At 34.8% G+C, this 16,151-nt stretch overlaps 1 protein-coding gene across 3 annotated transcripts; it reads left to right on the top strand.

Moving 5' to 3' along the window:
- Positions 1–929: 929 nt before the first annotated feature.
- Positions 930–3,485, top strand: LOC133032907 (probable E3 ubiquitin-protein ligase RHC1A). Of its 3 annotated transcripts, none has more exons than XM_061107375.1 (3): positions 964–1,171; positions 1,300–1,339; positions 2,084–3,485. In XM_061107375.1, the coding sequence occupies exon 3, from the start codon at positions 2,152–2,154 to the stop codon at positions 3,217–3,219; it is 1,068 nt and encodes a 355-aa protein (XP_060963358.1). In that variant the 5' UTR covers positions 964–1,171; positions 1,300–1,339; positions 2,084–2,151; the 3' UTR covers positions 3,220–3,485. The 3 variants fall into 3 exon arrangements, with proteins under 3 accessions (XP_060963356.1, XP_060963358.1, XP_060963357.1); XM_061107374.1 differs by having other exon boundaries at positions 1,259–1,339; XM_061107373.1 differs by lacking the exon at positions 1,300–1,339 and having other exon boundaries at positions 930–1,171.
- Positions 3,486–16,151: the final 12,666 nt, after the last annotated feature.

The raw sequence follows: 16,151 nt of genomic DNA, 5'->3' as shown, positions 1-16,151 counted from the left end.
GTTTTGTAGTTGCGTTCATTTGTCTTTGTTCGACTTGCTTTGACTGGTGCTAAGGCTCCTTCCGTTTGATATTTGAGGGTTTGGGACAACTCAATGTTGTGTATCTTTTAGCTTTGTTTGTTTTATCTTTTAGGTTGTTTGTAATAATGGTATGTTTTGCACCCTGTGTCTTTTATGATGTTAGCTTTGTGTATACTTTGTGAGGTTTGTCCTTTTTTTTATTGTGGATTTTGAGCTTTTTACAATCGACGTGATTTATTGTTTATTTGGTCATCTCATGGTGAAATTTGTGCATCCTCGTTTTTCCTAACCGATTGGGTTTTGTTTTTGTTTAACCTGGAATAAAATTCTATTTTCAAAAAAAGACAAAAAAATAAAAATAAATGCATCTTATAAAAAAAATTGATTTTTGATTATTTTAAACATAAAAATTTAAAATTATTTTTATTTTTGAGTTTTTGTTTTTTTAAGCTATTTTTCTTTTTTAGATTTTTGAGTTTTTGTTTTGAAACTAAAAAAATACAAAATGTGTTGCTTAGTTTATTTTTTTCAAAAAAATATATAAAAAATTTTGATTCTTAATTTTCAAAAGTAAAAAATAAAAATATTTTTCACTTTTCTAGTGAAAATATTAAAAAAAAAATAACTTTTTATACAACGCACCGTTAATATATATGTTATTTTTGGTAAGATCCATTCCTTTAATTTAGATGTAAATCATGTAATTTAGGACTAATTAAAGTATCGCAATCATTTCTATTTGATTTTGATATTTATTTTAAATTATTTAAAATAGTGACAGCAAATACTATTTAATTCTGACATATATAATAAATATAAATGTCGTTGATTAGCTACCGTTTGATCAAAATGATTGACGATCAACGGCTCAGAAGATGAGAGGGATTGACTCCGTCGTTTAGTACCAAAGAGAAGGGACTACAAAAAGTCCCCTGTAATGGAACGATCAGGATCCACAGAGAAGAGCCCAAACTCTCTCTCTCTCTCTCTCTCTCTCTCATTCTAGGAAAGCACTCACAGACCTAGTCTTTGGTACCTTCTTTCAAAGATTTTTGTTCACATAAGATAATCCTACCACATCACTATCCCTTCCCTAACTCCATGGCTTGATTTTTTTAGTTCTCATTTCCTTCATCATCTTCACACACAGGTACGCCCATCTCTCTCTCTCTCTCTCTCTCATCAATTATTTCTTATTTTCCTTTCAATTTTCCGATGATTGTTTTACTTTTTCTAGATCGGTTCTGTTGACATCAGTTTTTATTTTCTCGTATTAAGAAAAAATAATGAAGGTCGACTGATTGGGGGAACTGTATCGGTACTTATTTGTTTATTTTATTTTGGTCAATTTAATTTGCTGTTATTCTTGTCAATGTTTTTTTTTTTTCATATTTGTTTGTTTTTTTAGATTTATGTGTTTGTGTAAATGTGGTTAAATCCCATGTTTCTTATTTTGGATCCTTTGATTATTTGTTGTTTTAGAAGGTTAAGAAAAGCTAATAGAAATTGTTGTGCTTGTTGGCATGGTGGGTTGGGTACCAAATAGATCCTTATTTGCATATTCTCTAATCATAGCGGTATCTTCATACCTATTTAGTGCTTGGGAATATTAACTGTTTGATAGGACAATTCTCTTATTACTTGAGATACACTTAATGATTTAAGAGTTATTGATGATAGTGTTGACTATGCATCTGAAATTGCTTCGGAAATGATTGAATTGTTTCTTTTTTTCCTTTTTCTTCTCTCTCTCTCAATATATATTATTTATATATGTATGTAAGCTTTTTGGTTCAGATTGATATGCATTCTCACTTGAGCATGAGGCTGGCAAGTGAGTGGGTTGTGTGGGTCTTTCTGTATTTGCGGTCCCGTGTTCAAGTCCCGTATAAGCTATTTTTCTCTTAATGATGCTATATTGTTACATGGAAGTACTGTTAACGGCCAGAGAATTTAGTTGGAATTTTTACTGTATAATGGATTGTTTAATTGGCTGATATATGCAATAATTGTTTCCCTTTTTCTGAACATTTTTTTAACGTTTTGTTTTGTCACTTGGTAGGTTAAACTGTTAAGGTTTTTGAGACTTCTATATTTGAGTGTTTGGTGTGAATTGTTAGTAAAAAGACGATGTCTAGTGGTGTAGACACGCACTGGTGTTACCAATGCAGTCAGACTTTCTGGCTTCGAGGAGGAGATGTTGTCTGCCCTTACTGCCATGGAGGCTTTGTTCAAGAGATTGAGGAGATTCATGGTTTGGGGTCTCAGAATGTATCTGCCCCTGATTCAGGAGAAGTAGTTTCTCATCAAAGTCAAATGCCTGATATTTTTGATCTTATGTATGCTTTGATGGGGCGAAATGGCTCTGACCGAAGAATTATAGAAACTATCAGACATAGAATGGCTGGAAGAAATCCTAACTTCGATGTTAGAAGAAGATCTGTTCCCGAACAGAATTGGGGGAACCCCAACTCCAATTCGACACCTTTTTTAGTATTTCATGGTCAAATTCCAGGATTAGCTTTTTCTAATGGCAGCTCTGGAAGTGGACATAGGCGTGGTGATTTTGGTGACTACTTTGTTGGCCCAGGACTGGAAGAACTTATTGAACAGCTGACTGTGAATGATCGGCGCGGCCCTCCTCCAGCAGCTCACTCTTCCATTGATGCAATGCCCACTATCAGGATCACACAAGTGCATATTCGTACTGACTTGCATTGTCCCGTCTGTAAAGAAAAATTTGAGTTGGGGTCTGAAGCAAGAGAGATGCCTTGTAACCACATTTATCACTCTGATTGTATCGTTCCTTGGCTGGTTCAACATAATTCATGCCCTGTTTGCCGTGTTGAGCTGCCCCCTCAAGGCCGCACTAGTAGTACTGGCGGTAGTCGAAGTTGGGTTGGAGGAAATGGTAACAGCAGCAACAGCAGCAACAGCAATGTAGATGGTAATAGCTCTAATAGTAGGGAGACTGGTCGTCAGACCTTTGGAAGAAGAAGCGCATTGTCATATCTCTGGCCTTTCCGTTCATCAAATTCAAGCTCATCTAGTCCAAACTCGACAATTTCAAACTCATCAATTCCAAACACATCAAATCCAAACACTCGCTACAATTCTGAAACTGGAGGAAATAGCTCATCAACCACCCTTGAACATAACAATGAGATGAGTTACTCTGGTTGGCCTTTTGATTACTAGTTGTTTGCTTGGTTTTCTTGTCCAGTGGCATTTGACACCAAATAAAGCTAAATAAGTATGGTTTGGTGTGGAAATGCTTTGAAAATGGTATGTTCTTTTGCATTATATATACTATTATATAATGTAGCTTAAGGTCAGTAGAAGCTCGATGGACTTCATGTAAATGTTGTGCTGGCTTTAAAGGGGCTGCAATTTCTTTTGATAAATAGTTTACGTTTTTTCTTTTTTTCGTTAGTTTAATGAATGAATGTGTCTTATAGAGTCTTGTTTTGGTTTTCCTGGCTTTTTTTATGTTTCTCTACCATCCCTTTCATTAGTTTTCCTTTTAACAAACAGATTACTAAGATTGGGATAATAATTTGGTTTCCTTTCTATTAAAAAGAAATTATTAAATTACTGTAGTTTTGTGCTTGGATGATTAATTAAAACTGAGTTGAATCATGTGGAGTTTAATTTTCTGTTTTACACGTACCCATTTAATTAATTAATCTGTCAAAACAGTCCCTAAAGTGAGTCAGAGTCTGAAACATTCTTCTTTTTATTTCTTGCAATCTTATTCATGAACTTGAATGTTATTGATATTTTAGTAAACTAGACAAGAGTGTAGAAGAGTAATAATAGTACTCATATCCAAATTAGCCTTAGGCACCAAACTAGTATTAGCATTTTTCTTGTACTTTCTCTATAAAGCCCTTGCTGGGGCCTAGGCATTTTCTTTTTCTCTAATCTCTTCATTTTCGTTGGACTCTTTTTTTCAAACTTTCTTTCTTTTTTTTCTCTATCTATCCTCTTTAAGGTACCTAACGCATCTTTACCACCCTCTTTTTTGGTTGTTTCCTTGGCTCACTCAGTGCACTCTTTCTTTTCACTTGTATTCTTCTATCCAATAAGTACAACCCTTTTACTCATTTTTATCACTCATTCTTTTATTTATCTTTTTGCTTGACTATGATATAAATAAGTAGCCTATCTCATTTATTGATAGAAAAGAAAAACGTTTTTCTCTTTAATTGAAATTTTTATTTCCCTAAAAGAATTTAAACTTGTTTACTCTAAAGTGTTGCTTTTAAGGAAGTTGCTGTAACTTTGGGTTCTAACATAATTAGAAATGTTTGGTTCTAGTTAAGTATGCAAACAAAATTGATTGTGAAAAATAATGGTTCAATCCCATGCGACCATAGTCGAGTCCAAATTAGTTCAGTCGAAGTTAAAAATAATATTGAAGATTGTTTTTCCCTTAAATTTTGTGCTCTACTATCTTTAAATGGTCGTTAGGTATGTTTTGGGTGATTATATATATAGGGACACGATTTGTCCTGTGATGTACTTTCACGGAACGTATTTCGTGGTACATTGGATGAGTCTCACTCAGATTAAATAACTCTCCCATCGAACAACTGTTGTACATCACGGGACAAAATCGTGTCCATATATATATAAAAATAAAATATATATTGTAATATAATATTTTTTATTTAGACAAGTTGTTTAATCTAAAGTGAAAATTAAATTTTGAAATACTTGGAATGCAATGAAGAAACTCTTCTTGGAAAAAATATGATCTGCCATCTGAAGTGGCAAACATTCAGTTGGAAATTGGTGCATTCACTTTTACGCGTCATTATATTAGCACCGAGATTTGATAAAAAAAAAAAATAAAAGATAAAAAAATTGTGTGCAAGCTGGCTCAATCTCAACCATCCAAAATTGTTATTCATTATTTTGTATTAGAGTTTTATTAGCACACTATAAAATAATCAATACACTTTATTATTAAAAAAAATATAAATTTAAATAATTTTTAAAAATTACTCATATTTTTTTGAAAAAATTTCACATTATTTTATATTAATTAATTTTAATATTTATTTTAATTTCATTTTTAAAATTTTTCTAACTCATGTATATATATTTTTTATTTGTTGAAGAAAATTTCATATAATTTTTTATTTTATTTTTTTGTTATAATATATAAAATATAATTTATTTTTATTTGATAAGTATTTTTTAAAAATATGAATTAGAAGAAAAAAGTTAAAAAAAAACTTAGTAGAATTAAAAATATAAATTTTATATAAAATAAAAATTATTAAAATGGAATGTTCTTAAAAATTTTTGAGGTGTAAATAAAATTTCCATTTTTTTAATGTATTTTTTATTCTTTTGAAAAATTTTCCCTTTAGGGAAAATCAAAGTTTCATTCACCAATAGATTGACATAACAAAGTACATTAGCCTGGTTTTTCTAGTCTTTGTTTCGTTTTTCTGGACTATTCCAGATACCTCATCTTTTGTGATGATTAACAAATTTTTTCATTACTTTTCTTAATTTCATCTTAATTTTTCTTAGAGTATGCATTTATTTTTTTAAATTATTTCATACCATTGCATTTATTGTCTCTCAAAATTTTCTTCGTTCTTGTTGACTTCGCTTTTAGCCAACGACAATGAGTCTTTTAATAAGCGATAAACGATATGTCGTAATAAGAATACGTAATAAAGCAAATAATAATAATAAGAAGACACAGAAATTTTATAGAGATTCAGTCCCGAGCAGTTCGGTAATAGCCTAATCCTCGTTAGTTCTATTGACTTAAGAATAAGGAAGAAGATTCCTTTTCTTATAGCTCTTACAATAATATCTCTGAATATATAATTCTTAGATAGCCTTAGCTTATAGCGTTTCGGCGTATGATCACTGTTATACAGTTTCGATCAATCTCTCTTTTTTTCGTCCTCCTGCCCAGTGAGCATTTCTTACTATTTATAGGGCAGGAAACTTGAGGAGGACGAGCTTCCTCTCTCGTTACAAAGCGCATAAACACAAAGATCGTGGGATCATTGCTGAATGCTAGGATCGTGGGATTGAGGCCGTATACACCGATAGTGGAATCGTGTGTATGCCATATCCACGCAAGTTGATCCCTGAGTTATAGGGATTGAGCTGGTGACTCACGAAGTGCTTGGCTGAATTCGCTAAGTGTTGCTCATTCTGCACGGCTCGTTGAGTATTCCATTATGGACATGCCAGCGAGGCATCTTGCTCAGAATGTTCATCCGACCAGATGCTCTAAGTTAATGCCACGTGTCACCATTCTTGTGATGCCACGTCAGAGTGCCAATAAGTACATTACCCTTTACCACCCTCTTTTTTGGTTGTTTCCTTGGCTCACTCAGTGCACTCTTTCTTTTCACTTGTGTTCTTCTATCCAATAAGTACATTACCCTTTTACTCATCTTTATCACTCATTCTTTTATTTATCTTTTTGCTTGACTATGATATAAATAAGTAGCCTATCTCATTTATTGATAGAAAAGAAAAACGTTTTTCTCTTTAATTGAAATTTTTATTTCCCTAAAAGAATTTAAACTTGTTTACTCTAAAGTGTAGCTTTTAAGGAAGTTGCTGGAACTTTGGGTTCTAACATAATTAGAAATGTTTGGTTCTAGTTAAGTATTCAAACAAAATTGATTGTGAAAAATAATGGTTCAATCCCATGCGACCATAGTCGAGTCCAAATTACAACAAATGACTTCTTGTCTGGTTTTAGTTCAGCCGAAATTAAAACACAATATTGAAGAGCGTTTTTCCCTTAAATTTTGTGCTCAACTATGTTTAAATGGTCGTTAGGTATGTTTTGGGTGATTATATATATAGGGACACAATTTTGTCCTGTGATGTACTTTCACGAAACGTATTTTGTGGTACATTAGATTGGTCTCATGGTACGTTACAATTTTTTAACTCTGATTACTCTTAGATCAACCCCAGCTCTCAAATCAAATAACTCCCTCCATCGAACGACTGTCGTATATCATGAAGTACATTCCGTGAAAGTACATCACGGGATAAAATCGTGTCGCTATATATATAAAAAATAAAATATATATTATAATATAATATTTTTTATTTAGACAAGTTGATTAATCTGAAGTGAAAATTAAATTTTGAAATACTTAGAATGCAATGAAGAAACTCTTCTTGGAAAAAATATGATGCCATCTGAAGTGGCAAACATTCAGTTGGAAATTGGTGCATTCACTTTCACGCGTCATTATATCAGCACCAGGATTTGATAAAAAAAAAAGAGAAATTTGCGGCCAAACCCCCTATGTTTCAATTGTTAAACACTTAACCCCCTATTCTTTGTTTTTGATGGTAATACCCCCTTATCCTTAATTTTGTTTGCAAATTTGATATATATGTTAAGTTTGGGTGTTAAGTGCCAACTAAGAATGCCACTGTGTACACATGCGTACACGTAGCATATTTTCATTGGTCCAAAATAATTTTAATAACTTTTTTTTTTTTTGAAAAAGATTCACTATTATTATAAATTAACAATCGTTTACAACAGTAGTGAAAATAGGATAGGGAATTTCCCCTAGCCAACAAACGTCTTGATCCAACTCTAAAGAATGTTTAGCTAAACCATGAGCAGTATGGTTAGTATTTCTTTTAGTATGAGAGATATATGATTCAGGGAAAAAGGATAAAAGACAACGAACATCTAAGATTAAATCTGAGAAACTAGATAAATCTGTCGATGTAGAGTTTAGAGCTTGGAAGACTCTAAGAGCATCAGTCTCAATGTTGGTGATGCTAACTTTGATCATGTTTCATTAGGTTCAAGGCATCCTTTGATCCTTTCTTTTAGTTGCTAAATTCCTTACTTCTAAGACCCTTAAGCCGATTTGTATTTAGAAAGCTATGCAGAAGGCTTGGACTTTTCATTTTCCTATCAGTTTCTCTTAGTACCATTATGGTATGTTTTTGGCTAAATTTGGGTGTGATGAGAAGAATCGTAGGAATCTTGAGGACCAACCGTACTATTTTGATCGATGCCTTATGTTATTTACTAATCTTGAGGGGTTAGATACTCTTACCTTAGACCAACTTAGGTGTATCCCTTTCTAGGTGCAAGTGCATTATATTCTTTTTGGTAACAAATCCCCTCAGTTTGCTCAGTTTGTGACTGATCAGATTGGTGATCTCATTGAGATTTATACTCTCTCCTTGTATGAGTCTTTTGGTCGTTATCTTTGTATCAGTGTCCTGCTTGATATCACTAAGCCTCTTCGCAGAAGCATGAATGTGCATTTCAAGAAAATTTCTAGGACCAAATGGTTGGAAATTAAGTATATGGGTCTCTAAAATTTTTGTTATTTTTGTGGTATGATCGATCGTACTTATAACAATTGCATTAGATACCTTAAAAATCTTTGATGAGTCTATTGTCCCTCCTATTCTGGGTTACAAGGATTATTTTCGTGTTCCTGCTAGGTTTGCTTTTAGGAAGAATCCGTTTGATCTTTCTAACTCCATCCCTTTGGAGGAAGTGGGATTTCGTGGTAGCTCCTCTAATCAGGGGCTTCAGGATGTTGTGAACCGATTCTATTTTGCTATTGTTATGACTGCTACGTCTGTTAGCAATGTTTCTTATGTTACTTTTTGCGTGTTGGCCCTTCTAGGGTGGGAAGTACTATGGATTCTGAATAACCTAATTTTGGTACCCTACAAACCTTGTGTCCTATCGATGTTTCCTCTTTGGGTGTTCAAAGTATTTATATTGTGCTTTCCTCTAACCCTGTTATGGCTTCTACAGTTGTCACTAATGTTGATAAAGGGAAGAGTGTTGTTGGCTCTGTCAACCTTGAGTCTACTCTTACTTCTAGTGATAAAGGAAAAGGGGTGGTCTATTCCCCTATTGTTCTTCCCTCAGGTGTTAGTGGACCTAGGCTTAGTCCTTTTCTTGGTGGTAATCCAAGTTCTAATATTGGTGTTAAGAGGTCCTACACGAGGCAGAATATGCAAGTGGGAAGTTCAGAGCTGTTCAGAATGATGATGTTGTGGTTCCCTCTATTGATAATCTCATTGAAAAGGCGGGTGTTGCTTAGCAACCCCGCCTAGAAAAATGAATCTTATCAGTTGGAATGCCCAGGGTTTGGGGAGCCTTAGGGCATTTGCAACCTCTCCCTGCTTGTGAATCAGCACCAACCCCATTTCCTTTTTGTAATAAAGACTAAGCTGCTTTGTGGTTCTAGTACTAGTATTAAGGCTAAGTTATCTTTTGATAATGTGTTTGAAGTCCCTAGAAGTGGATTAGGGAGAGGTTTATTTCTATGTCAGAATAATGTAATTAATGTTAATAGTTTAACTTATTTTGCCACTCATGTGGATTGTTTTGTAAATTTTGATGATAATATTAATTGGCACATCTCTTGTTTTAATGGCTTGCGTTATGCTCTTCTAAAAGTGATACTTGGACTTTATTAAATAGGCTTTATGATGTTGCCCCTGATTTCCCTTGGCTTATCATTGAGGATTTTAATGATTACCTTTCTCTTGATGATAAGAGCCTTTCTCTTGATGATAGGAGTAGCTATTTAACCCTCCTCACTCTGCTATGAACAACTTTCAATCTTTTTTGACTAAATAAAATTCATTTTCTCTTTCTTTTACTAGTAATAAGTTTACTTGAAAATATGGTAACATTTTAAAATGTTTGAATTGGTGTATTGTTAACAAAAAGTGATCTTATTTATATCCCTTTGCTTTCTTATTTCATCGGTCCTTTTATGGTTTTAATCATAGGGCCTCGAAGGTTATCCTTAAAGATGATATGATAATGTCTTAGAACTAGAAGATTTTGCTTTGAGAACCACTGGCTAACTGACCCGATTTTTTTTTCTAATTAGTTAGTGGTTCTTGGTCTTCTAGTCTTGCTTTTTCTTGTCATGATCCTCTTAAAGATTTTCTTTTTAGGTAGTCTTGTTGTGTTCAAAATATTATTAGTTTGAGCAATAATATTGACAGTTTTAAACATAAAATTACTACTATCCAAAAAGAACTTGATTCTATCTATCTTTCTTCCCCAGTCTTCCCTTGACGTTTTGCTCTTTAAAGAAAAAGTTTATTGGAAGCAGCGTTTTAAGGTAAATTGGTTAAGGCTGGTGATAAAAAAACTAAATTTTTTCATCATAAAACTTCATCTAAAAAAAGGTATAATATTATTAGGAGTATTGCTTCAAATCATGGTGACACTGTTAGTAATTATAGAGATATTAATAATAGTTTTGTTAACTTTTATGTCAATCTTTTTACTTTTCAAGGTTCGAATGATTGCGCTATTGATGATATTCTTAAGGATGTTAGCAGTAAACTTAGTCCTTTTCAATGTGATTTTCTTCCATGTTTCCCAATTTTTGTGCAATTATTTGTTGAATCAACTCTTTTTGGGTAGGTGCAACATTCACTTTTGCATTCACAATAGAGGGTATTAAATCAATTATCACATTGTTTGCTCCAGTAAGGGATTGTTGGTTTAGAGAGCCTTTGAGAGCAGTCATGCTGGTCAGGTTGACTGCTCGAGGAACGACTGACGGATTGACTGTTGAAGGAATGGCTGATGAATTGACTGTAAGAGGAATGACCGATAAAGTTTACTATGAACCCATATTTTGATTGATCGTGGTTGTTTGTTGTCCGACCATGACATTAGTTACCCCTGTTGTTGATGGTTGTCCGATCACTTAGCTTGATCCTTCTATTGGGGTTGCGTCAAGTGATTGCAATGGATCAATTGGAACTTGGAATCTTCTTCGACTATTGCATGTTGTCATCATCGAAGCAGTAAATGACTCGAGTTAGACCTTTAGTGCATCATTCTCCTTCTTGAATGACACATTTTCTCTTTCCACTACTTGAGTGCACTCTAAGTTTTCTTTCATTTGAGCTGTGACAGTGGCTAGTTGGTCACAGAAGCTGGTCTATTCCGCATTGATCCCTCATTCCTCCATGTGTTCTGTCATTGCTCTTGTGTGGGTTGACTCAACGATGAAGGTCGAAACACTTTGCTCGGTTGTAGCTTGTCAGGGCCCCATGGTGGGCGCCAAATTGTAGATGCTAAAATCCACAATCAATCAAAGATGATCGTACGCGAGCACCGACAACCTGGAAAACAAAGAAGAGAGTAATCAGGATACCTTGGGACACCAAGATAGTGCAAACCGAAGAGACTTCGACGGTCAAGTCAATAAGATTGTTAACAATATAGCAAAAGAGACAAGAATAAATGACTGAACTAAGTTACCACTTATCTTAACTTCAAAAATAAGTATGTGGTTTTAGATAGAATGAGAGAGTGAACGATACGTGAGAAGTATTGATATGACTGTGATTGATCTGCCTCTCTCAGTGACTGAGAGTGGCTCTTATAGGCTTTCATAGAACGATGTTACTCATGACTGCTCACCTTCTTGGGAAACACTCCTTTCCCACTTTATCAAGAAGATCGTTATTTGCGTGGCCAGTTTGATTGACCACTTCAAAGAACGTTAAATGAGTGATAAGACTTAGTCTCATATACGGGTAGGATCATCGTGAGCTCAATATCGAGTTATGTGTAATGACTATCGTTTTGGACTTGTAGGGCTTGGTATTATGATCGTACCATCATAACTAGTCAAATAGTCCAACCTAAACTTTATTTTTTTTTAGAAACATCGCTTATGATATTAAGCATGAGTCCACTAATGGCATAACTAGTATTTTATTGTTTGACAACTCTTTCAAAATATTATGTACTTAATTAGAAAGGGAAATTTACAATTCTATACATAATAAACCCTAATATTATTTCCCTAAACCTAAATGTTTTAAAATAGCCCATATATGACTACATTTCCTTTATCCCCATAATACCCCTCACATTTGAACCAAACCAATCTAAAGCTTTTCTCTCTCTCTCTCTCTCTCTCTCTCTCTCTCTCTCTCTCTCTCTCTCTCTCTCTCTCTCTCTCTCTCGCGCCCAAACACACGGCGCCTCAACCAAAGACCACGGCTTCACCTCCACGACCTCCGACGACCACCGACGACCACCCACAACCTCCGACAACACCCCATGACCACGCACGACCACGACCAAGGACCCACAGCCGCGACAATGTCGAAGGTTAGTTTTACCTCATTTTGTCTATTAATTTATTTTTTTGCATGATTTAGGGCTAAATTGTAAGAGATTATTTATTTTTTTGCATTATATGGTGTCCGATGTTGTTTTGTGATTTTTCAGATTTGATGTCGTCTGATTGAGGTCCAATGGTATAGGGGGTTAGGTCCGATGGTGTTAGATTTTTCATTTTGAGGGAGTGGTCTGATGCCGTTCGATTGGGGTCCGATAGTCTAGGGGGTTAGGTCCGATGTTGGTAGTTTTCCATTTTTGAGAGTCGGGTCCGATGCCCCCGATGGACCCCCGATGTGGGGTCCGATGCATCGGATCATTTTTAAAAATTGAGAGTCAAGTATTTATTTTTTATTGTTTGATTTTTTATTGTTTTATGTATTATTGTTTTATTCTTTATTGTATTATTTATTATTGTTTTGTTTTTTTGTTGTTTTATTTATTATTGTATTTATTGTATTTTTATTATTTTTTTGTATCTTATTTGTATTTATTTATTTTTATTTTATTTGTATCTTATTTGTATTTATTTTATTTGTATCTTATTTGTATTTATTTTTTTTATTTTATTTGTATCTTATTTGTATTTATTTTATTTGTATTTATTATTTTATTTTATTTTATTTTATTTGTATCTTATTTGTATTTATTTTATTTTTATTTTTATTTTTTATTTTTATTTTATGTTTTGCAGAATTCAAGACCGCCACGCCTTATAATTCCAGTCTCAGAGCATTACACCGGGCGTGTCACTTGGCGTGGTGGAAGTTATTACTATCCGAAGATCAAGGCAAAGTTTGACGAATTCCAATTATGGGACAAAGTGAAGGAATCTTCTTTTAAACAATTCTTTGAGAGGAATCTCATAAATTTTTTTGGGGCGTTGATCCATCAGTTATTCATGCACAAGATCAAATCTGAGAAGGCAGACGAGGTACACTTTTTTTTTGGGATAGAAGAGATGTAGATTCAGTCGGGTGGAGTTTGCATTGGTGACAGGGTTGAACTTGTTACCCGGGCTTACGGAAGAAGATGTTCAAGAAAAAGGAAATTCGGAAAGGTTGATCGTCGAGTACTTCAACGGTGATTCATCCATCAGCTTTGGGCAACTGCGTAAAGTTTTCGAGAGTTGCACAGAAGCGGATGATGTGTACAAGTTGGGGATGGCGTTGTTTGTTATGGGCGTCCTCACCGGTAAGGAGGAGAAGACTGCTGTTCCTCCATTTGTGATAAAAATGGTTGATAACCTGGATTTCTTCTATGAGTATCCGTGGGGAAAGATCTCCTTCAACAAGTTGATGGAAACTTCCAACAAAGATTTTGTAGAGGTGAAGACTCGGATGCACAAGAAGATCGAGAAGGGAGTTTCTCAGGAGGAGGCAAAATACTCATCATACGGCTATACTGCAGCATTGCAGTATTGGGCCTATGAGGCCATCTTGGAGTTGGGCAATGAATATGCAGTTAGGAAATCGCATCGCTTTCCAAGAATGGTTAATTGGAAGAGTAAGGAGAAGACCACACTCGGGAAGGATGAAGTTACAAGATTATTTTCCAAAAATGTAAGTTTTTTTTACGCTTTGCAGTCATATATATTTTATTTTAAATTCTATCTAATAAGACATTGGTTTTTTTTTTTCAGTTGACAGTGTACTCCATGTTATGTCCCCGGGCAAATGAAGAGGAGTTTGTGAGGACTATCACCGGCGGTGAAGGGCCGATATTTGTTGACTTGGAAGAACTAGTGTTGGGTGACGATGGGCAACCAACTCAAGATGCTCTGCGCAGCCAAGCCCAAAAACTTGCCTCAACATTAGAAGAGCATGTAGATGAAGCCCGAATATTTAGAGAGACTACACCACCTGTACCATCTCCTAGATCAGATGATCCTCCTGTTGGCCCGTCAGTATCTATTCTCAGCACTTCACAGCCTCAGGAACCAATCTCTTCTGCCATACTGACAAGATTGGAGCGTGTTGAGAGGGAACAACTTGCTTTGAAGCAAGGCCAGATGGATATTCTGAGAGGGCAGACAGAGATAATGGGTTATTTGAAGACCCTATTGGCACTCGTGGGAGATCCGAAAAGGCCCAGTGCGGTTAGGCTTGGAGCGTACGATCCTCGGGACATCATGGCTTCTGTAGTTAGTCGCTGGGCGACAAGTATTTTGTAATGAACAGTAAACTTTTTGTAAAGTATTTTGTAAATGGGATCCCAAAGTATTTTGTATGAAATGTTATAAGTATTTAATTAAATAAGCAAAAATTTTAATTAATCACGATTTCCATAAACCTCGTTGATTAGTAACGAGCTGCACAGTACGTTTAAAAATCACGTAACACGCCTATGCTAGTTAGGGTGTTACAAGAATTGTGAGAATATGAAGAATCCATAACATCTTCGCAAATACCCCAAGGGGAAAATTGGATTCATGGACACGAATGGATTCCAAATCCCGATTAGGATGGTAAGCCTCCATAACTCTCGAGAAAATGAAGGCTTGCAAATAAAGGCTTGGGGATAAATATTATCTGCAGTTTTAGGTGAGTGACATGTGGCCTTTTGATGACGCCCATCATCTAACCAACACTACTACAAATTAAGCTTTTAGTGACACTATATAGTGACATGCATAAAAGTGTGGGTCACTAAAAAATTAAAAGTAATTTTTAGTGACACACAACATTTGACTCTAAATGTTCGGTGTTTATTACGCAGAATGTGTGTCACTAAAAATATGGAGTGTCACTAAATACTAAAACCCAAAATTTACAATTTTATAAAAATAAAAAAACTATGGCTTATAGTGACGCGCCACGCGTGTGAGCAAACGTATTTACCCACATGTTATGCGCGTCGCTAAAGCCAAGTGATTCACGTGGCTTTAGTGACGCGCATAACGTGTGGGTAAATACATTTGCTCACACGCGTGGCGTGTCACCATATACCTTTTTTATTTTAATAAAATAAATAAAATATATAATTATAAAATTAATAAAATAAATATAAATAAATAATTATACTAAAAAATTAATTAAAAAAAACAAATTAGATGAGTATAAATTCATCTTTTTCTAACCAAACCCTAAAAATTCTAACCAAACTCTCTCTCTCCCTCTCTGCTTCCTGCGAACAGAACCCCAAGCCGCCCCCTCCAATCATGAACCCCAAGCCCCTCCAATGCGAACCAGAACCTCAAGCCCCTCCACATATTTGAGTTCTCCATCACCTGAAACCCCAATCGTCAATTGGTCGTCTCTCCTCCTCGATTGGTCATCGTCTCTCCTCCTCGATTGCTGCCTCTCCGCCTTTCTCGTAGACGATCGAAGATCCCACGAAAGTCCAAGGTGTTTGCTCAATATCTCTACTTTATTTTTCTTTTATCTGTCTCTCTCTCTCTCTCTCTCTCTCTCTCTCTCTCGTGTGTGTGCAGGATCTTGGTGTCGACAGTCTTTGAAGCTCGTCCCTCGTCGACGGCGTTTGAAGCTCGTCCCTCGTCAATGGCGTTTGAAGTTCATCTGTGGTTCAGGTCTGGTTCGTGGTCGATCGCGATTGAAGCTCGTCCCTAGTTGGCGGTGTTTGAAGCTCATCTGTGGTTCCGGTTCGTGGTTGCAATTGAAGCTCTATGAATCTGACTTTTTTTTTTTTAAGTTTCTTGTTTCAGCTTTAGTCTAGCCAAAAGCTATGAACATGAGTAGTATTATGTTAGTAATAGTTTATCTTATACAGTATATAACTTAAAATAATAATAAAAAAATGGTATGCCTTTTGTCTGGCAGCTCTATCCAAATAAATGTAATATTGTTTTTTTTTTTTTAATTTTTTTGGTTTAAATTTATGTTTATGCCCATTGTGAATTACTATCCTTTTGAGGATATTATGTATGGAATTTAATTTTAACCTTTGAATCATTATGTATTTATGTGTATTTTTAGTTAATTTTTTTTATATTATTTTAATTTGAGTTTAT

This window comes from Cannabis sativa, unplaced genomic scaffold, assembly GCF_029168945.1.
Source record: "Cannabis sativa cultivar Pink pepper isolate KNU-18-1 unplaced genomic scaffold, ASM2916894v1 Contig1, whole genome shotgun sequence".
In the NCBI taxonomy this organism is placed as follows: domain Eukaryota; kingdom Viridiplantae; phylum Streptophyta; class Magnoliopsida; order Rosales; family Cannabaceae; genus Cannabis; species Cannabis sativa.
The sequence above is the reverse complement of the archived record's forward strand: the minus strand, read 5'-3'. Positions and strand labels throughout refer to the sequence as shown.